Raw genomic sequence first — 22,230 nt, 5'->3', positions numbered from 1 at the left:
AGTAATTTGATATACAATGTAAGTTGTTGTATTTTATTGTAACTTTTTTACTATATTTTTGTTCGCAATGGCTAGATATACAATATTTTTTAACACAAAGTAAACCTTTATTATTTTCCACACTAGCACCGTAGCATCCCACGAGTCAATTTTGCTAGCTCATACCTAAACTAAATAAAAGCATTTTGCTAGACTAACAAGTGTGATAGACTAAAACGTTAAATTGCATTCATAACTTATGCTACAAATATGCTTAAAAACGCACCTTAACAAATGACAGGTTGTTCGACATGAAATCTCACAGAAATTTCAATGATTTTCACTTCCCAATCTTTGCTAACAAATTTGCAGCATTATGGATTTCTATTGGTATATATATAACTAGAACAAAAGGCTTATATTCTGTCAAAATCCCTAACCATTACACCAAAACTCAAATAGTGAGAATTAAGGGTTATAGATTTATATTCTAACGTACTCCTATGTCGTTGAGCATCGTTCTGCTAAGACATTCAAATAAGTTTCCTCTTTCAAAACAAAAATAATCGTAATTAGATTAATCTTCTGACGTAAAACTTCACAGTAGTTGTGGAAGATTTTTTTTTCGAACTGTTTGCAATTCAGAGCTTTGCGATTCAGAATGATCATTTTAGATACTAAAAGACAGCCGTATTACATAATTCAAGACTCAAGACAGCTTCTGGACCATTAGCATTAATTACCTGTAAAAATGAAATACATTGCCCCTTCTAACTCACGAGTATTTTTAGACTGAAATTAGGACAAAAGCCAATTGTTTATCACATAGTTCTGACATTGATGTCATTTTACAAATAAACAACTTGACGGCCTTCAAACAATGATTAAGCAAACAGCGGAGATGTAAAGGGTGATTCAAACTAGTCTTCTTCCAGAAATCAGGCAAACTTGATGAAAATGGCTCCCCAAAGAGCATTTGCTGACATGTATCAGCAACTGATGACACTCTAGTTCCTTAATCAATGGCGGAAAAGATTGGCGTCTTCCTTTAATCAGCATCCATGTTTACACAAGGACAAACAAGCAATCTGTAGGAAGAAAGTGTAAATTTCAGAAACCTGGTTCAAAATGACGATCCTTCTAAAAATACCAGTTGACACGTCTATCAATTGTGTGTTATCGGATCATAATTTCAAATGCATCTCCTGGACTTCAGGAGGTTAGTCACTTATTTATCCTTCATCAATTTTTTTTCTTAGCACTTTGACCCCATGATTCTAAAACAGAAGTATCTCCTCATTATCTGCACCCATCACATGAGTATTACATGACATCAGTGCCCTTCTGAGAGAGCACATAATATTGTGCTGCAGAAAGAGCCCCTATTCTCTTGTAGCTGCTGAACATACACCCCTAGAATATGGGTACAAATTAAAAAGAGAGATAAAACCCATTTACACATCAGAGGTCTATGTATTAATAAAAAAACTTCAGCTATACTAAGTGTGTCTAAAACCCTATAGGATAAGGGGTGCTGCAATTAATCCTAAATAAAATACTCGAATACATGTTCATGAGGTTTTACCTGCTAATAACAAACTATTTTGAGCTTGGTCTAGCTCACAGTCTCAATTAACGTTACTACAGCAAAGACAAGAAAGAGAACCCCTCCTATGTACGCGATAACCTGCATAAACAGTATAAAAAGTTTAAAGGAAAAAAAAGGGGAAATAACCTTGAACTTAATAACGTAAATTTCAGAAAGTTATTAGGAGAAAGTATGTTACTCTCTTTTCTTATAGATGGCGTAGCTTTATGAGAAATCTAGCCACAGATTTGAAAAGGCAATCAAATTTATATGGATTCTTGAACTTAGTACATCAAAGTGACAAAAGAAAGCTCTGCTACTGGAAAGAATCAGATTTTCTTAACCTCAAAAATAAATCAGGTAACATGGTATGCCAGGACATTCAAAGAATATGAGGACTTAAGATTTGAAAATAATCACAGCATAGAAATGAGAACTGTATGCCACCTAAAATCTTTTTTAAGGTGGATAATAGTGAAGCGTATTGGAAATTTATGATAATGAAGCTATGGTAGGCAAGACATAATTGAAACAGGAATGATGGACATGCATCCACATCTGTAGAAAGAATACAGGTAATATTTTCACACACAGTTCTTAAGAAAAAAAAATCATTTGATGTCTGCATATCCTGTAGGTGTCTGATTCATGATTCATGTACCTTCATTTTCATATGAGAAAGAAAGACTTACTGGCATATCTGATATTTATAAACGAAAATTTTGAACTAATCAATCCCCAATACATAATTTAAAGTGGATACTGAAAGGAGTTTGCGCTATTTGTCCTTCATCGCCTATATTTGTTTCTTTCTTTCTTTTTCGAACCTTTTCTGAACAAAAGTATTTTTATTAACTTAAAAATGAAATCAAAGAAATAGTTACCTTCTCTGAAAAAAATGTTCCCATCAAAGAACCTCCAATAACTGCAAGCTACAAATATTTAAGGGCAATGTAAGTTTCTGCAGTCAGGATATTTCATGAAAAAACAGTAAAAGGGAAGAAAAGAAAGATTATATAGTTCTTCATGAAGGTAAGAATATATACAACTATACAAACATTAGTGGGATGACCCTAAGGGTATACCACAAGCTGTAAAATGTCTGCCATAAATATACACATAGAAGTGCACATGGGCTGATGCACATTGCACACACAGAAGACATCAGCAAGGTGATGAAAGTTCTGAAAATAGGTGAACATGACACTTCATAAGGACAAAAAACTGAAACAAGATTTATCTGAGACATTACAGGATTTGATAGTTCTACTTTGTAAATACAGTTGCAAAAGCGTGTTAATGGTAGTTATGTGCTGTAACTGGCAAGTGAGTACAAGAAACATAAAATAGTGTGTAGATCTGATTATGTCAAGTTCGAAATTCTACCAAAGTTGCAAGACCATGACCAGCCAATGCTCCACTAATGACGCCAAGCGGGGAAGAGGCAGCAGCAAGCGCTATAAAAGAGTGAGGTCGATATCACTTACTAAATTAAGTTAATCGCTCAATGAAGAAGCTAAATTATTTATAACAATCACCTATCGTAGAGAAAAAGGATTTATCACCCCATTCAGCAACAAAGACCAGCAGGAAAGTACTTATTACTGTACTGGCAGCAGACATGATTCCTGCACCATTTGCTGATAATTCTGAAACTGCCAGTTCTGCCTGAAATATCAAAGCATTTCATGATTCAGGTTATTACAGAGATAAATTAGGTCTTTTAAATACTCTAGATACAAACGTCACTAGCACATTTACAAGAAGAAAAGTGCAGACAGAAATAAATAATGAGAGACAAGAAACAAGGCATATAAGATATCCTTGATGCAATAGCTCCAAATATAAGTTTATCTTAAACCTGCAAAATTTCTTTTTCTCACAGCTCCTTTCTGACTTCTATGAGAATGCTTCTGTACTGCGTTCAAAACAGGAAACAAATTTGAAATCCTCTAGTACAGATATAGCATACCCTTTCACTGATTAGGGCACTTTCTCACATTCTTAGTCTTTTCAAATATGAAATATAATAGGTATACTAGAAATAATCTAGTTCCATCTCAGTAAATATGATCTTAAATGCTCCATTGAAATTTAACAGTAGGGATCCTATCAGAACCACTCCACCATATCGGAGTGGGGTGAATCACACCATTGAGGGGATAGTCACAATTACCAAACTAACCCTCAAACTGCCCGTGAATGGTATACGTCACCCCTTTCTATGAGGTATTCTAATAGAATCCTTACTCGAAATTTAATATAAATGTTATTTTACAAACTACGAAGTGTATAAGAGGCTTTTAACATTTTGGTTATTAGTTACTTGTTTGGGCCATATTCATCCCTACTATTTACTGTTACGAAATAGGAAGCTCCAATATGCGCATTTCTTTCCAAATGGGAAATTGACATTTCCTGATGAGTAGCAGAAAGCGCACCAGGCCGTCTATAGTGCTAACAAGGAAACTGACTTAATTTAAACTTAGTTGTGTTCCATTTGTTGAACGGATTGAACTGAACTTGGTCAAGTTGAGAAGCAATCCAGCATCAGATGGAAGGCTTAAGACCGAGTTCAGTCAAGGTCAGTGTGAGAATGACTGGCTAGACTCCACTGAGTTTGGTCGAGTTCTCTATTAAGCTAAACAACAAGCTATGTTACCTGGGTACTCCTATCATGATGTTGTACTCATACCTGACACATACTAGACACCGACATGTACCGAAAACTCCTTGGACACTACTATCATGTATCATACACGTAGCAGACGTTGACAACCCTTGACAATCCTTGAATAAACTCATATGTTTATTCAAACATGCACTCAATTATATAACATGTTTTACGTTAAAACACTAGTTATACACTTCTCAGACACTTATCCTACACTTCTTGTTCACTTCCTGAAACTTGTTGGATGGGAACACTAACCTATAATATTAAAGTTTTGGTATCTTGTTAAAAATGAGTGGTTTTCTAATTTATAATGTACATAATAAAAGAGATATAAAAATGTTTTGATTCACGTAAATATGAACGAAAAAATATTATTGATCTTTTATAGTTGTGTGCCCATACCCAACTTTTTACAAACTTGTCGCTTCTCGTACCCACACCGGTACATGTACATGTACCGTGTCCATGCAACTTACAAAAAGCAAGTGAAGTTTTTGACTCGCAACCAATGAACTCAACCCAGTTTGGTCATGTTCGGTCAATGTTTCCAAATTTTGCTTTATGTGTTACGTTGGATGTTGTTAGAGGCAATTTGGGAAACTTTGTGATGGTTAAATCCTTCAAGAAATTAAAAAAAAAATTGATAAAAGAAAACATCAAGAAAACAGGAGAGTACTCTGATGATTTGCACAAAAAGGGTGATTTGTACTTTTCTTTAAAATAGATTATCTCCATTCTCCCGTGGACACAACACATCTCTAAACCACGCAAAATTCTCGTGTTTGATATCTTTGCTATTCAGTTTGATTATTTATCTTTCTTCGTGTTCATCACAAAATGATCCACACTAAGCTCTAGAATCACAACAATTGGAATTGTTTTAAAAAGCCTCCGCCTAGGCATAGGCGCCTCGGTGATACCTAGGTCGCCCACCTAGTGCTTAGTGCCTAGGCTGCCACCTAGATTTTGGAAGCACCTGGAGGAGTATGGTCTACTAACATGAACTGTGTCATTTAGGCATTGATCGTGATTACCTTTGTTGCAACCTCCACGTCTTCCAATCTCATCCAACCTCTAACTATGAACACTTCCTCCAACCTTTAACAAAACCTTCTCCAGAACCACTTAAAAGCAGAAAAAATCTGCATGCACGCCTGTCGATACCTAAGTTTTCTATAACGTTGGCATTTACTATCAATTATTCTAATTAAAAAATAACAAATAGAAAAACCTTCTAGTTCCCGACTAGGCTCTAAGCATCAGATCCAATGCCTAGGCCGCCAAGCGCTTTAAACAATCTTGACAGTGACATCACAGCTAACGACTAGTCAAGTCCTAGATTCCTTCAGGCTTAAGGTTTGTTTGAGGAGAGGATAGAATTTCAATCAATTGCAACAAAGACAATAATAACAACAATGATGTACATGGTGGAGAAGTTAAATGGAAGGGCAACTTTTCTTTGTGGAAAAAAGGGTTAAAATGCTTTTTGAGGAAAGAGGTTTACTTAGGAGCTGTTTGTTTCACCAATTTTATAAAAAAGGATTGGTATTTGGTTTTGACAGTAGCAATTTCGTAATAAACGAATTCCAAATGAATCCTAATCTGGGGTTTGTTTCAGACTTTTTTTACAGATTTTGAAATCTGTAAAGTACCCTAAATAGGGTTTTTTCTGAGATTCCCACATCCTCTTCTCCCGATCGGATTTGGGTGAGATTTCTGACATCCCCATCGTCTTCACCTCTTTGGGGTTTTCTGATTCCTTCGTCTTCGAAAACCCTCTGGCCGTGTGTGGAATCGGTGTTCTTCTCCCGCCTCATATCACTCCTCTTCGCTCCTCTTCTCCCGTGGGCCTTCGATTTTGTCAAACTCGTGGCTAGTGGCAGTGACTCCCTGCTCAAACTAGCCGTTGTTCGACTGCAGTTCGTGCTTAGTGGATTCTGACGGTTTGTTTATGATCCCTTTCCTGAATTTCTGGTTTTGCGATGCGTTTTGTTGATGCTTCCTCAGAATTAGCCGTCGTCGACGCTCCCTTGGCTTATGTGGGTTTTGGGTCGATTTGTTGGTGATCCGCTTCTCGGATCAACGGGCTGGTTTTCGGTCCTGTTGTTGGCCTTGTGGTAATCGTTCGGTGGGTTTGTTGGCTTGATTTTAGTTGGCTTGTTTGCTTCTTGATCTCAGTAATTTCCCGCACTAAGTCGCGAAGGTTAAATCCCGCCCGGAACCCAACCAATTTTTTTTAAGATTCATTTCTTCGTGCTTGTTGTTTGGAGCTTGTGTAGCTCCCTATCTTTGTGAGGTTGTGGCTGTTCTTTGGAGCTTGGAGCTTGGAGCTTGGAGCCTGGAGCTTGTGTAGCTCCCTGTTTTTTGGTTTTGCCTTTGTGGGGTTTCGGCTGTTCTTTTAACATGAACTTGGGGTTTGTTGAACACAATTGTATTGGAGCTTGTGTAGCTCCCTGCCTTTTTGTTTTTTAGCTATATTGCAGGAATTTTATGCATTTGCAAGAGCTTTACTTGGGTTTGTTGAGTACAATTGTTAAGCACGAGTTTGTTTTTGCCTTGTTTTAGGGTAACTTACAGATGATATTTGGCAATGATGATGATTAGCATTTACTGAGAATGCAATCTAGCTTACGGTGTTTATTATATTCAGATGAGGCAAAAGTTGATGAGATTGCAACCTACATAGAATTGACATGTCTAGGCGAGACAATATGTCCTTAGAATGCAATCTGTAATAAACCTATTCCTGAGCCATACAATATCAACTACATTTCATACTTAATTCCAAGAATAGTTTTCATTAAAACATCAATAGTTTTTGCAATTACAAGTATATGACATATAGTTTATAATAATTAAAATAATACAGAAAATTGTTAATAAAATTGCTGATATTTTCCAAGCTAATAGTTGATTTTGAACAAGTCTCAGTTCTTTCTTCATCCTCTTCGATTGCAAAATATATTTATCTCCGTACCTATTTTTTTGACATATTGGCTTCCAATGTTGCTTATTTCTCTTCTTTCATCAGCCCAAGGTTTTAAATGTCGGACGACATGTTCGACATGTCGGACGACATATCGGTTTGAGGGCTTGACCGACACGACATGTCAGTTTTTAACTTATATGTCGGATTTTAGGGTAAAATCAAAAATATCAGGGTCATATCGGGCATATCGGCCTATTTTTTAGTTTTGAAAAATCGGCCGATATAGTACTTTTTTTTAAGTTCTGTTTTTTGTTATCCGGTTTGGGTCTAGTGATAAATACCCAAACACGTTTGACCTGTTCTCATGTTTAAGGGTTTCTTATGAACCCGATAGAAAGAATTTATGAACCCAAATCCGTTTCTTATGAACCCGATAGAAAGAATTTATGAACCCAAATCCATATATTATTTACCTTTTTATATGTTTAGTCTATAGAATTTATAAAATATTATTTACCTTTTTATATGTTTAGTCTATAGAATTTATAAAGTATGCTTATATTGAATTTATGAATGTTTAGATTATATTTAGGACATAATATTATACATATGTGCACTACCCGATATGACAATCTGATATTTAGTCAATGTCCCCCGATATATCCCCGATTTCCGCTATCCGATATGAATTTCAGCCATCCGACATGAACCCGACATCCGACATTTAAAACCTTGCATCAGCCCCATTCAAAAAAATTACATTCTTTATTTGGAAAATTTGTGCACCCCCAATAATCTTCCTTTATTTTTACCATTCTTGCACACTTTCATCGGTGTTCGGAGATTGCAGTCGCAATAAAAGAGGATTTGCGAAGATATGCAGATTAGAAAACTTCATAATTTTGGGAGCATTCTTCTGATATCATATTGATGTCTGGGAGGCAACTCGCAAACAATGATAATTTTTGGTAAGAATGGAGAACGTATTGGCAAAGTTAAGGCCTCATGTTAAATTTATAGCCTCAAAGTTCTTGGAATTAGTTGTTGCTACAGTGTTTCGTGTTTGAATATTGAGTCAAATGTTGGAAATAGCCGTTGCTACAATGTATTTGATTTGAATATTGAACTAGTCGTTACTATAGTGTTGATCCCAGAAAAAAGGCATTTCGGAACCAAACAAGATATTAGGAATTGGAGGGTTTCTATAAAAGTGGGATTCTATTTTTCCATGGGGTGAAACAAACATAGACTGCCAAAAAATGGGATTCCATAAAACTACAAACTTATCTATAAATTTTTTATGGAATAGGTAGGAATGCATAAAAAACCGGATTCCTAATCCTATTATTGTTTATTGGTGAAACAAACAGCCCCTTAAGGTATAGAAAGGGAAAGTGAAGAAACAAGAAGAGATAACTGTTGAAGAGTGGGAATACTTAGATTCAAAGGGTGTTTTCTCACTAGGTTCCCAAAGAGAGTTAAGCTTTGGAATTCAAAAGGCAAAACATTGTTTCACAATAAAGATGTGTTATTTGATGAGAACTCCATGTTGGAAGAAGTTGGACTAGAATGAGCAAAGAGAGATGACAAACAAGTAGACAGACATTTAGTACATGTGGAGCTATCTGACTCCCAACAGGATACAAATACATATATAGGACATGCACCTCAGCAACAAGATACAGATGTGGATAAGCGGTTAGGCCTAAATAGTGATAAGGTAAATCAACCCCAGCAGGAGTATTCTCACATACTTATACAATGGAACATTCAAAATTATTCTCTTCCACCCTCTAAGAATCCAGACTTCCCAAGTTTCTAACAATATAAAATAATTTTAGAAAACAATAGTTAGAGATACTATTAGTCTCTTCCAGCGTACTTCTCCAAATTTGTGATGAAACATATGAAAAATGAAAAAAAAAACAAAAAAAACTAATATAGACTTTCTGCATGTCATAATTGACATCCTTAACTAAGTACCCAAGTTTTCATGTGGATTATGTGGTGATAAAGCTCTAAGAAACAATGAAATATAACTATCATTTTGTTGAAACTGTGACACTACACGTAATTATTCTTCACCAATAGCATGTTATTTTACTTTGCATGATAATAATCATAAATAACTTGAAGATTGTGACTCAATCTAATCTTCTATACTAATATCATGAGTGAGATAGTATTCCTAGTATTAGGAGCTGAGGATTATTTTGTTTTAAGGAGTTGCCTTTTGAATTCTAATGAGAGATACTTGTAGAATGGCGTAAGTACCAAAATGATATGAGGTAGTATGCCAAACTTACAATTGTTAAATAATTACCATGCATATCACTTGATATACTACATTAACAATAATAATAGTAGTGACTATAAAACATTGGTATGGGATAACTAAGATAAGAATGTCAAAACCGACTCATGCGTGTCCATAGAAGTGGATACATATCCACTGGAGATAAGTTCTATGATTCTATCCAAATAGATGAGAACTTACTACTTTGGAGGTAAAAATCAAGTGAAGGCCACAAGCATAGATAGGAGTCTACGCATTAATGAGAGGTATGCCACAAAAGACCAAGTTAAAAAAATTTAAGCTGGACAAAGGATGTGCTCGCAGACCCTTGGAAGTGAGATTCCCATCCTTAAAACTATATCTTAGATATTCTTTCATAAGCTATTATTCTTATGAACAAGAAAGGTCCACGCTTGTTTTTTTATTTAACTAACTTTATCATGCCAACAAAATTTTGTTGCTTTCACAAGGCAATAAATTCTTAGTCTTGTTTACATCCAGTTCTGCAAGGTTCAAAGTAATGTTTTTTTTTTTTGAACAATACATGTTGGTCAAATCTCTACAATGCATCATTGTGCTATCACTTTGCATATACATCATATTACATACAACATTAGTACAACTCATATTGATTGGTAGCACTGAAAAGGAAGCATCAGAGTTAATTAATTTTATTGATTGATTGATCGGTATATATCCTCATTATGCCATGCTTGAGGACTCAAATTTTTATTACTATTGTTATTGATTTATCGTCGACAGAAACATAAAGTGACATCGACAACCGGTATTGAGGAGATTGCATTTCATGCAATGTCACCATGTCTCTATTAATTGAGTTTAAATGTTTTTGCGCCGAATACTTTTTATATACACCATATGTTGGTAATCTCACTGCGCTAGTGTAGCTTATTCTTTATTAATCCAACTTTTCAGATCAAATGGAAGCCTAGAGAGAACTACAGCAAAGAATAAGTGTAATTTGCCTTGTAAATAAAGTGTCAAAAAGAGGAATCAATCATGTAAAATATATGTGAAATAAAAATGTAGAGACAAAAAAGCAATTGATAATTATATTATGGATGTCTCACCTCTTTAAATAGAGGAAAGCAAACCAGGGTCACAAGGAGAATTGGAGTACAAGTAAACCAAGAAAACAAGATGAAGTAAATTGGTAAACAGGACATAATCTAGCTATTCTAGCACTCCCCTTAGGCTAGAGCATATATATTATATATGTCCAGCTTGTTACAAATGGGAATAAAACACCTAGTTACAACAGTTTTGATAATGTCATTTTTGCACGGAACACTTGAAGACTTCAGCAATTAGAAAAGTGTAGTTACAGCCAGAAGAAACTCTAGACAGGTTAGCTAGAAGATACCCTAAGTGGGTTAACAAAAGAAACCCTAGGCGGATCAATCAGTAGGAACCCTAGGCAGATAAGACAATAGCAATCCTAAACGGGTAAGCCAGGAGAAACAATATTAGAATCAACTAGAAGATGATGAAAGTGGCAATGTTATGATGAACAGTTCCATGTTACTGTTCATCAATAAAAGTACCATGGTGAACAATATTTTTAATAAAAATATTAGGGTTTTTCAAGGGAAGGGTTTTTGAATGAGGTTGCTAAGCAAAAGATGTTGAAGCTGAAGTTGTTGAAGTTGTTATTGAAGCTGTCGAGGGGAGCATGAAGGCCATGCAAAACCCCCAACGGCCTCCAGATCTAGAAAGATGGGAAAAGTTCTCTAGGATCCTATAGGCTCTGATACCATGTAGAGAGGCTAAACTAAGAGATTATTTAATTATGGATGTCTCACCTCTTTAAATGGCGGAAAGGAAGCTTGGGCTACAAGGAGATTTGGGGTACAAGTAAACTTTGGGTACAAGAAATTCGTAAACAAGAAATAAACTACTCAGCTATTCTAACAAAAATTATAAAAGAGTTGGTTGTTTATATTGTATAAATTTCAACTCATGCTCTGAATTGGGATTTGATATTAAAAAAAATCTGAATTTGGGGTGTGATGCAAACTGCTAATTTGCGAAGAAAAAGACACCAACCTCCTTTTGTTCTTCATCTATTTTTAGTCCATCACCTGAAGATGCTTCCATTAGTGTTGTAACTCCAAAATAAACCTGAAATTATTAGATATCACCAATTCTGCTGATGCTATCATGATTATTTATGAGAATTATGCAATTGCATGCCAAAATGTAGAAAATGTTACACGTATATGCATGCACTGTCATCTGAAACTCATACTTTTGTCTTGCAGTACTCATGATGATTAAATAACTGATGAAAATTACCAAAAGACAAACTGCCGCAATATCATCAATTGGTAAGTCAGACCCACCTAATCTGCGTTATGTGACATTAGAGGAAATTTGAATTAATAAGGTGAATAGAAACTCAATGAAGAGAACTGAGCAAAAAGCTGATACTGCTATGAAAGAAGGTAAATTAAACAATTAAAATGGAGTTCAACTACCTGAACGGAAGAATACCATCAACATAGTGAAAAGTACGACCAAGAACAACAGACACAATAGTCATTGCCCTGTTTTTGTAAAGAAAAAAAATATTATTATGTAGATACTTAACATGCTAAAAAAGAGGTAAAACCTAAAAACAGGTTGTAACTACATGGATCATCTATGAAATCCTATGGTGTACCACTTATTATGCATTTATTTCACAAAATTGTATTTCTTTACCGAGAAAACTACGAAATTTCAATTGGTAAATATGAATTGCACTTCAAGTCATATTCAGTCCATTGTTACTGAAACGTAACATACCAGCACATCAAATTATTCTCTTACTTAGCTTAACTACCGGACTGTTTACGAATTATGACTACTGTAAATTATAGAAAAACAAAGAAATTCATCGGAAAGGCTTTAATTGGCTTTATTTTTTTATTTTTTTGGTGATCTTTACATTTAAACTGTAGATTTTGGATTTAAGTACATCATCAACCAGGTTTACTGATATGGTTAACAGATTCAGATTGTCCACCAAAAAGCATAAGATAAGATTATATATAAAAATATGTAGTTGTCTAGCAAAATTTGATACCAGGAAGATGAATTCTTCTTTTTCCATCTCTATCAGTGGTCATGTCTTAAGTGATACTAACAGCCTTCTAATCTTTTCGCTGATTCAATGCAAGTTCAGTGGTTCAGAATATCAATGCCATATCATACCTGCATCCATCCTACTTCTCTTAGACCCAGTGAACCCATTAGCGGTGGTGTACATTGTAGTATCATTCATCCATTGTAGTATCATTCATCTTACTGCTTTTTCATTATGCTAAGAGCATGTTTGGCAACTAAGGATTATAATCTATAGTGTTTGGTAAACTTAGTGGACTATAATCCATTTCCAATAGCAGAGTGTTTGGCAAATGGATGGATTATAATCCATCATTGTTGTTACAATGATCACAATGTACATGGCTTATAATCCATAAAAAGCACATGACTTGGAATTATGTGAAATGATGAGGGGTATATATGTGACCTTTCACTTGGTCAAACATTGTGGCTTGTAAACCACCAAAAAATTAGCTATGGCTTTATTTTTTGGGTGGAATACAAGCCAAAATTCTCTTCAGTGTTTTACATCATCAACAAGATTAAAGTTTGGCTCATTGATATTTCTCTATTTATCAACCGGTTGGAAATTTGGATCTTAGTGCTAAGATGTTTTTTCAGTTACTGGGAATTCCAATCTGTTCAAAGGTCCAAACACAAAATTTTCATCTGGTTTCTTGGATTCGACCAGAGGCTTCTTACATCAAGCATAATTCAGATTGATGAGTCAAAAGATCTCAAAGAAGAGCTACAGCTGGTGGGATTAGTTGCGATCATTCAGGTAAGATGATTATTGCTTATGGTGATGTGATTAATGGTGGCGACAATCTTTTTGCAGAGGCACAGGCTATGCTTATTGGTGTTTTGATTTGCATTGAAAAAGGTTAACTTTTTATCCAACTTGAAATTGATTCTAAGATGGTTTTTGGGGCCTTGAATGATACTATTTTTTGCCCTTGGAGAATTATCCCTATTGTGTAAACCATTAAACATCTTAGGGAACACATTGTTATTTACAACAATTGTTACAGGAGCTAATAAATGTGTGGTGGCTCTTGCAAAATTATCTTATGAATCTGGAATTGATTTTAGAATGCATGCTACCAATGACCTACCTGCCGAAATAAAAGGATGTGCACTTATGGACGCTCAACAATAACCTTCTATTAGGAAAGGGGGGGAGTAGTTTTCATCTATCGATCTTTGTAAGGGGAGAGTATCCCTTGTTTCATTATTGCCATCTTTTTTTGTTAGGGAATACTCCCCATTGGATGCTTTTTGTAATCAATAAAATCCTCAGGTCCACCCGGGAGAAGTTCCGGCTAAAGAAAAGCCACTTGGCAAATATTCAAAGTGGCTTATAAGCTAAATATGCTTTGACTCTAATCTTCCCCAGATCACTCATCTCTGATGCATATTGAATGGATTGTTGCATGCGCATATACGCGCACACACACACACACACACACACATATGGGAATTACAAAAGATTTAAAGACTATTACATTTACTTCTTTAGAAAATTTATGACTAACTCTTGTTGTCAAATGACCGGCTTTATAGAAGATGTGAAGTTAATCTAATTTGTGATTGTTTAGAAGTTTGTCTCATATTACACCTAAATTCTATCTTTTTTTAATATTAGGCTCTCAAACCTTCATATTTGTAATTTACACCTCAAAATACATTAGATTGCTAACAATGAGGGTGTTATTTAACACATGTTTATGAATTTGGGGGGAGTAAATTACAAAATGGGACTGTTATTTCAAACAACCTAATGGATTTGTGGGAGTAAATTACAATCATGAAGATTTGGAGGCCTATTATAAAATAGGATAGAGCATAATTGCGTAATATGAGAAAAACTCTAGTTTAAAATGAGAAGGGGACATTAAGAGAAGCACTTATGCATTAATTGACTACTGAAACAGCTTACCAAGTATGCTTATGCATAATATGACTGACACATCAATAAGTGAGAGAAGCAAATATGCAATAATTGACTACTGAAAAGCTTCCCAAGCAACTAGGCATTCATATCAATTCGCTTTTAATAAAGCTAATAGTTTGGTTTTCTTTAAAACCCCATCTCCAGTTTTTGCTTCAGCTTGCCACTAGAATACTTCCTTGTGGCTTTATGTAACTGTGATGGTATATTGATGTACTGGCCTGTTGAAGGATATTAAGCCGAGTAACAGCATTATAGCATCTAGTGGAAATATGAAGGGGAAACACAGCAAACGTTATTACATATGTGTGTATTGGTTTGTGTGTGTATATGTGTAGTTTTCTGTTCTTTTTTCTTTTTCTTTTTCTTTTTTGGGTGGGGGGGTGGGGGGGCGGTGAAGGGCGGGTTGTACATGTGTGGGAAGGGGGTGTATGCGTGTGTGGGAAGAGGACATAACTCAGACAAAAGAATAGCTAGGCGTCATCCAAAAGTAAGTTTTGCAAAGAACTTCAGTATTATTATTGCAACACAATTTCTGCAGTTGTATCAGTGCAAACTCAGATAGCTAGTCATTCATTTTCTGCAATCACCAAAATTGTGTCTTTTCTATTCCCGTCAAGGAAATATGAAATAACACTTATGAGATATATTCATTTGGACAGCAAATATTATGTGCCATTTAACATTGATAGTGTGAGTACTACACTGTCAAGGAAATATAGCCCTTCCAGAGAAGCAAGAGTAAATGAATGACAATAACTAGAACCTAAAAACTACATGAAAGTAATATACTCGAGAAAACTAGTAAAAAGGCTTATACATGAAAGAAAATCAAGATGCCATGAATTTATGTACTTACGCAAGAGCACCAAATGTGCCAATGAAAACAATAGCACCAGAGTTTCTTGCAGCTAAAAGTGCCTGCTCAAAACATTAAAAACAGCAGACTTGTTGTCTTTTTATATAAACCAATTCTATAAGACTAAATTAGCATCTAGTTTCTAGTTGAACAAATTGAAAGACGAATGGCTATAAAAGTTGCTTTCTGAATGCCTTAAGAGGAATCATTTTTCAATAAATGTAGACTCATGTACGTTGAGAAATAAGGAAACACGTACAGTGACAAATTTCTAAATAAGCATCTAATCTTCATTCACATTATTTTTAATCTGTCTATGTTGTAGACCCATTCACTACAAGAGCATGTTTTCGTAACTTGATACTAGATTAAATTTTATAAAATATTATGATTTAACAGTTCCAGTAAGTAATACAATCTTACTGTGTCAGATAGAGAAAATCTTGTGTTTACTCTCCCTGCCTGATACAAAGCACATCAGTAAGAAAGTACACAAGCTATTGAGCTTGATTCATGGAGGGGGAATATATGTTGACTTATAGAACATATGTAGCTACATATTCTTGAAAAAAAATAAGAGGGGATTGCAGCTAAACAAGGAAAGCAGGTGAAGAGGGACCTCAATTCTTAGTTATTACCGATCAATTTTTGTTTTATATCCCTAGTCACAGTTGTAGCTTTCATTACATTTATGATGAAATACTTCCCCAATTAACCTTGTTGAGGGTCTGATCACTCAATGATTTCCTCCCCACATCTAAGTTTGACTAAAAAACCAAACTTGCATTAGAAGGATTTGACGCTGACAAAGAATTTGTTCACAGAAAATCCTACATGCATGTGCACATAAAAGGCCTGAACACAACAAATGAAGAAAGTAATATCCATGTTTTCAGATTTTTTATGCTGCAATCTTTAAGAGGAAGAACCATGATACAAACATGCCCATGACCTTAGAAGGATAATTATAGCAATGGTGCATATACAAGGGGAAAAAACAGAATCAACATCATGAGAATAATCTTTTGCTATTTGGGAGCATCATTGCATGACTATGGGCCTATAACATCATTCAGTCAAATAATTGCTTGAGAAGTCTCAGTCAAGTGCATATACAGTATTTACCATAAGCTTTAAAGTTTATACTAATAAACAATGCAATTAAGGACTCTAAATAAGAAAAAGACAGACAAACTCACTGCAATGAAAAATGTTTTGTCCCCTAGTTCAGAGAAAAATATTAACAAGAAAGCCTGCAAAATCAAGATAAATGGCAGTTGAGTAAATGAGGATTGATGAATTGAAAGATACATGCAACAGTCACTTTACAAGGGAAACAAATCACATTACAGAAGGCAAGTTATCAACTATAATTTTAGCAGGATTCAAATATCAGTCTTTTTCCAATTATACCATACAAGTTATCTTCAAGTTTTTCTGGGTTAAATCATGTTAATTTTCTCAAAGAAATAAAATAAACAAATGAAGAATGAAAAAAGAATTCGAGAATTTGGAGACCTTCTACTTAACTTGTTTATTAAATTAGTAAACTACAGCAACACAGATCGATAATAGAATTATAAAGAAACTGTTGGCTGTCTCTCAAAGTTGAACAAATGCAAGAAAGCTCGAATTTTCTACTTTCAGATTTGCAGTCCATGGAAATACGCAGTTATGGATTGGTTTGGCTAATTTAATTCCATAGCACAAATAATATATGCTTGTGCACTATCACAGTTATTATTCCTTGAGCGTTAAGCCAGGCTCACAATTATCATCTGTTGTGAGTTTGAAGCTTCAACAACTTTTATCTATAGTATGCAATTGTATCTACCAATTTTTTCTGTGGACATCCATCACCGACAAGTGTTCCCATATGTGTCATTTTCAGGCCTAATGTTGTCTTTTATTTTCCAGAAAACACCTTGAACAATAAGATGATTTTTATTGCAGTAATAAAATATTCAACTCTTTGTCCACTACCTAAATTTTGGTGGTTTCCTTCATGTGGACATACAAATCCAAACATATATATGTATATGTTAAACATACTTATGCTCATAAAATAAAAACATGTAGTCTTTTGCAATATTTCGATTTTGGAGAAGTTTATTGTGCATACTATCTCCATGCAATATGACTAATGTCTATGAGCACAAAATATCAATTGTGTGGAATCAAAGCAATAACTGCTTTCTAACTTAGAAAGGCACTTAAATGGCACATGAATGAGAAAAATTAATATCCAGAAGTTATGTTAACTAATTTCATCCAAGTGATGGATGCAAGATAGAATATTGAAACCAAATTTCATGAATTAAAGTAGGAATATTCCTCACTAGAGGATAAGAAAAAGATAATAATGTGTTGGTCAAAGTTACAGTAACATAGGAGTCAAAAGGAAGCTTTCCTAACTGAAGCAAAACCTGTATTAATGTCACCCAGATCTCCGAAATAAGAAAGGGACTGCATTCTACCAGATAATTCTGTATCTGCGACAGCCTCCTGAGAGCCTTGAAAAGTTAGCAACCCTATGAGAAGAGTCACTTTAATCCCATTATATAAATGAGAGAGCAGAGCTCCCTTATTCTTGAGGCAATCAGGAGTACAATTTCCTGTCAGGAAATTCAAAAGTTTTGAGGAGTCATCTATTAGATGGTAATTGGATGTAGCTGATCCCAACATTCTCCTCATGCCATTCTTAGCAAGGTACCAGGGGTCCTACAAGCAAATGAAAACTATTAGAGTATCAGAGAAAGTGCTAGACTATGACCTGGTGGATAGAGTGCCAGAATATTTCCAGTTACATGTTCAAACAGACATAAAAAGAGATCAATCATAATGCATAATGTTTTCAATAGCTTTCAGCACGAACTAGAAGCACTACCAATGAAAACAATGGATAATTCAAGTACATGCATAAATTAGTTAATTGCACAATATAGATAGTAAACTACTAATGCACTTAAAACAAAAACCCAAGTGACTTTAAGATGACATGATGAATGTGGCAATTACCATAGCATCTCAGGGTGCATTGACATGACTGTATTTGTGATAAAAGTTAAGGCATATATTACAACTAGAGAATCAAAAGGAACAGTTCTATGTAGTGATGTACTATTTTAATGAAAATGAAACACCTCACAGACACGTGACGGGCACCATCACCTTGTATTAGATAATGTATTAGATGGCATTTTTCATATTTCTTTATTTCCTTTGTTACCTGGTTAAAATCTATGGAGTTAAGTTACGAAGTTTTTTCTTTCAACTTTAGTTAGATGGTAGTATCACTATGGATGTGTTTATCTATACAAATACATACAGAAATGCAGCTATGTCATGTGCCTAGTCCCTGCATCCAACATTTTAAAAAACTTTGCATGATGTGTCCATGACCCTGCTATCGCAACTCAAGACTGTAACATAAAGGAGAGGAAGATTGATCTCAGCATGGTTATTTGACTCAAGTTTAAAATAACAGGATAGGGCTCACATTTTGTATGCAGAAAAGTAATCAAAATTGACAGTTGAATCATGCGTTAGTGAAATAGTTTAGATGAAAAAGATTACAAATGGGAAACAAATTATAAATATCTTGAAACATATCAAGTAGCTAAGTTATATGGTCAATTTTTATCTCCTACAAATTACCAAGCCATATTGGCCATGTCAAATGGAAACCAACCGCTGGACCAATTAGGAATCATAGGATAATAGTGAATTCATGACAAGAATTAGAGGAAGGCATAACAAACATGTGCAGAGGCAACTAAAGCGGATATCTTAGTTCTTAATTTAACAAGGATATGGCGCTTTACAACCAAAAAATGATTCATGTAGCCAACCCAAAAATTTGCAATAAAGGAGTCATTGCTTGTTTTTTATTATAGTTCATTACCGAGATGTGACACTGTTACCAAGAACTAGTACTACTACCCTAAAGCTTTATCCCAACGTGTCAACAGAATTAACACCTGGTTTTTTTAATAGGATTTGAGGTTTAATCCTCATGACAGAACTATGCTCCCTTTTCTTGTAACATCACTTGTGGCAACATGGGTCACCCACCACCAAATTGGTATTTTCTAGCTTCACAGAGTGTTTATGTTTGCCGGTTTATATGTGCATATGCTCTGTTTGCTGCACATTTACACTTTTGTGGAATTCAATCTGACACTTGCAACCATGTTTCACTAAAAAAACTTATCAATTATAATAAAAACACAATAATAACATGGATGACAATGGATAAATTGTTGGATATCTAAAACAATTGCAAGAGTAGAGTACATGTACAACCACCTCAAACAAGCTTCACATGATAATTGCATATCAACTCAATTCAGGGGCAGAGGTATATGGACTAGAGTGGTGTCAAGTGATACCACTCTCATGACTGCAAATTGACACCATGTAATACAGTAATAGTTAAATTTGCAAAAAAAAAACTACTTTGTCTTATGACTTAATTACAAAGTGGCGCTATTTAAAATAACAGAGTGACCTCCGAACGGTCAAAATTCTTATCGGATAGCGGAAATCGGGGATAAGTAGTATTTATCAGAGTGATATGTTGGATGGTGTATATATAATATAATAACCAAAAATGTAATCTAACCATACTTAATGAAATATAAACATCAGCGCAGGTGAGCTTTGAGGTCGGGGAGGCGAACGACGTCGGCGGAGGTGAGCATTGAGGTCGGGGAGGCGAGCGACGTTAGCAGACGTGAGCTTCAAGGTCGAGGAGGCGAGCGACGAGGTCAACGGAGTTAGAGGGGAACAAAGATCTTGAGCTCGATGGAGTTTGGAAAGGCTCGGAGGCTCGGAGAACAGCCGCACAAAGAGGAGAGATTCACAAAGGATTATGACTGAACTTGAAGTTATGAACTTCATTTTATTGTCAAAAGCGGGTCGGGTCAGGTTTAAGAACTCACTAAGTAACAGCCCATTACCCAACAATTCAACTAAAAACTCACGCCAATAAAGCCGATATTTTTAGCTTCTCTTATCGGCTGATAAGTGCCTTTATCGCATCGGCCGATAAGTGCCTTTATCGCCGATAACTCGCCGATAAACCCATAAAAACGATAACCTATTAAAAATCCTACTTATCCTAGCGGAAAGCTCCCAAATCCGATAACTCGGCGATAATATCGGATTAGCGGCCGATATTTAAAACCATGAGCACAAGACTCGATTCTAAGTGAGATAATCCAATTAATTTTAAAGTTCAGTTGGATACCGTATGCTGAAGAACTAGCTTCAGTTTTCTATTAAAAAAAGGCAAACAAAGTGGATGAACTACAACTTTGTAATCTATATATCGAATAGGGTGTATCTTGTGCTATTTTGAATGGGATTCGGATCCTCTCCAATATCCACTACCTATACTGACCTCAATCGTCAATTACTCCCTTTTTTTCAATATCACTAAAGATGAATGAGAGAGAAAATTTAATTATATCGTTTTTCTATATATCGTGACACCACTATTATATATTGTTGGCTCGGCCACTGACCCCACTGGCTTGAAGATGTACTTGGTTTTCATATTGAAATTTTGTGTTGAGAAAATTGACCTTACAATGTGCCCAGGTGTACTAAATATAATGTTTTGAACAATTGAAGCCATTTCCTTTTACTCAAAACGTATCTTTTTCTTAGTGATTAATCTGGTTAAAATGCTGGGCGGTAAGTAGAACTTTGATGTGTTATTTGCACTTTAATACCCCAAAGTTTCATCCCTTACTAATTTAGACACCTTGAAGTTCCATTTTAACAACTCCATACCCCAAACTCCAAAGAAGTTTGGCCTTTAATTTGTTCAAGAATATTAATGTACCAAAGTGAATGAGAAACAAACTGTCTTACAATTTTTTTTTGCCCCTGCATTGGGTAAGTGAGGAACAAAATAGGGCTTCGGGGCATCAATTAACTTCGATTTGGAAACCTTTGGGGGTATCAAATTGTCAAACTAGAACTTCAGAGTATTAAAGCTAAAAAAGGATGAAACTCTGGGGCATGAAAGGGAAAATAAGCCGAATTTTACACGAATGCAGCTTATTTCTTAGTTTTCTGGCTGAACGTACTGCAGACTAAGGCGCTATCGATTTAGAAATTAGAGGGCTTTACGGTTTTGATTTGAAAAAAGTTTCACCTTCACGACATCAAACACGTCCTCTCGATCCACGGCCGGAGAAGTCTCATCCACCCCCACCTCCGCTGGTGCTGACGATGACGACGGTGGGAAAACCTTGGTCGGTTTGTGAGGCAACGAGAGCAGAGATTTGGGAGCAGAAGAGAAGAAGAAGTGTTTCGCGGTGGAGACTGAGGGACTCTTGGAAGAGGAGAGTGAGAGTGGTTGGAAGAAGAGAGTAGAAGACATGGCCACCAGTCTCTCTCTCTCTCTCTCACCTCTCTCTTCTTCTTCTTCTTCTTCTAAATTTGGCAGAAGAATGAATGGAGGGCTGAGAGGCCTGAGAGAGGCACGGGACACGCGAAGGAATTCGCGTTATCCGGTTAGGCTCAATCACTGGCTCAAAGCCTCAAACGTAAATCGGGAGGGGAAAAACAAAAGCGAAAAAAATAAGTTAGCTCTCTAAGCTATCAATTCACCAACTTTTCCTTTTAGGGCCTGTTTGGGTATTTCCAAAAAAAAATCGGAAATGGAAAACTCATCCTTGAAATGATTTTAATACATTTCAAACACATTTCTTAGATTTCTTTTTTTTGGTTTGTTTCGCAAAGAAAACTCTACATTTCAATGCCAAGTCACACAAACAGACAAAAAAAGCCTCCATAGTAACAGTGTCCAGTTTTCTATTTCTTTTGTTT

At 35.4% G+C, this 22,230-nt stretch overlaps 1 protein-coding gene across 1 annotated transcript; it reads right to left on the bottom strand.

Annotated features, from left to right (window-relative positions):
* Positions 1 to 677: 677 nt before the first annotated feature.
* Positions 678 to 21,951, bottom strand: LOC109827649 (GDT1-like protein 1, chloroplastic). Its single transcript, XM_020394661.1, has 12 exons — positions 21,554 to 21,951; positions 17,803 to 18,108; positions 16,587 to 16,640; positions 15,388 to 15,449; positions 11,968 to 12,036; positions 11,786 to 11,837; positions 11,537 to 11,611; positions 3,106 to 3,235; positions 2,954 to 3,024; positions 2,452 to 2,499; positions 1,565 to 1,666; positions 678 to 1,067 (listed from the first exon to the last, which is right to left on the bottom strand). Exons 1-11 carry the CDS (start codon positions 21,779 to 21,781, stop codon positions 1,595 to 1,597), a joined length of 1,167 nt encoding a protein of 388 aa, XP_020250250.1. The 5' UTR covers positions 21,782 to 21,951; the 3' UTR covers positions 678 to 1,067; positions 1,565 to 1,594.
* Between the last annotated feature and the right edge of the window lie 279 nt (positions 21,952 to 22,230).

The sequence above is a fragment of the Asparagus officinalis genome, unplaced genomic scaffold (assembly GCF_001876935.1).
Source record: "Asparagus officinalis unplaced genomic scaffold, Aspof.V1 AsparagusV1_Un336, whole genome shotgun sequence".
In the NCBI taxonomy this organism is placed as follows: domain Eukaryota; kingdom Viridiplantae; phylum Streptophyta; class Magnoliopsida; order Asparagales; family Asparagaceae; genus Asparagus; species Asparagus officinalis.
Note: the sequence above shows the minus strand (reverse complement) of the source record. Positions and strands in the feature narration are given on the sequence as shown.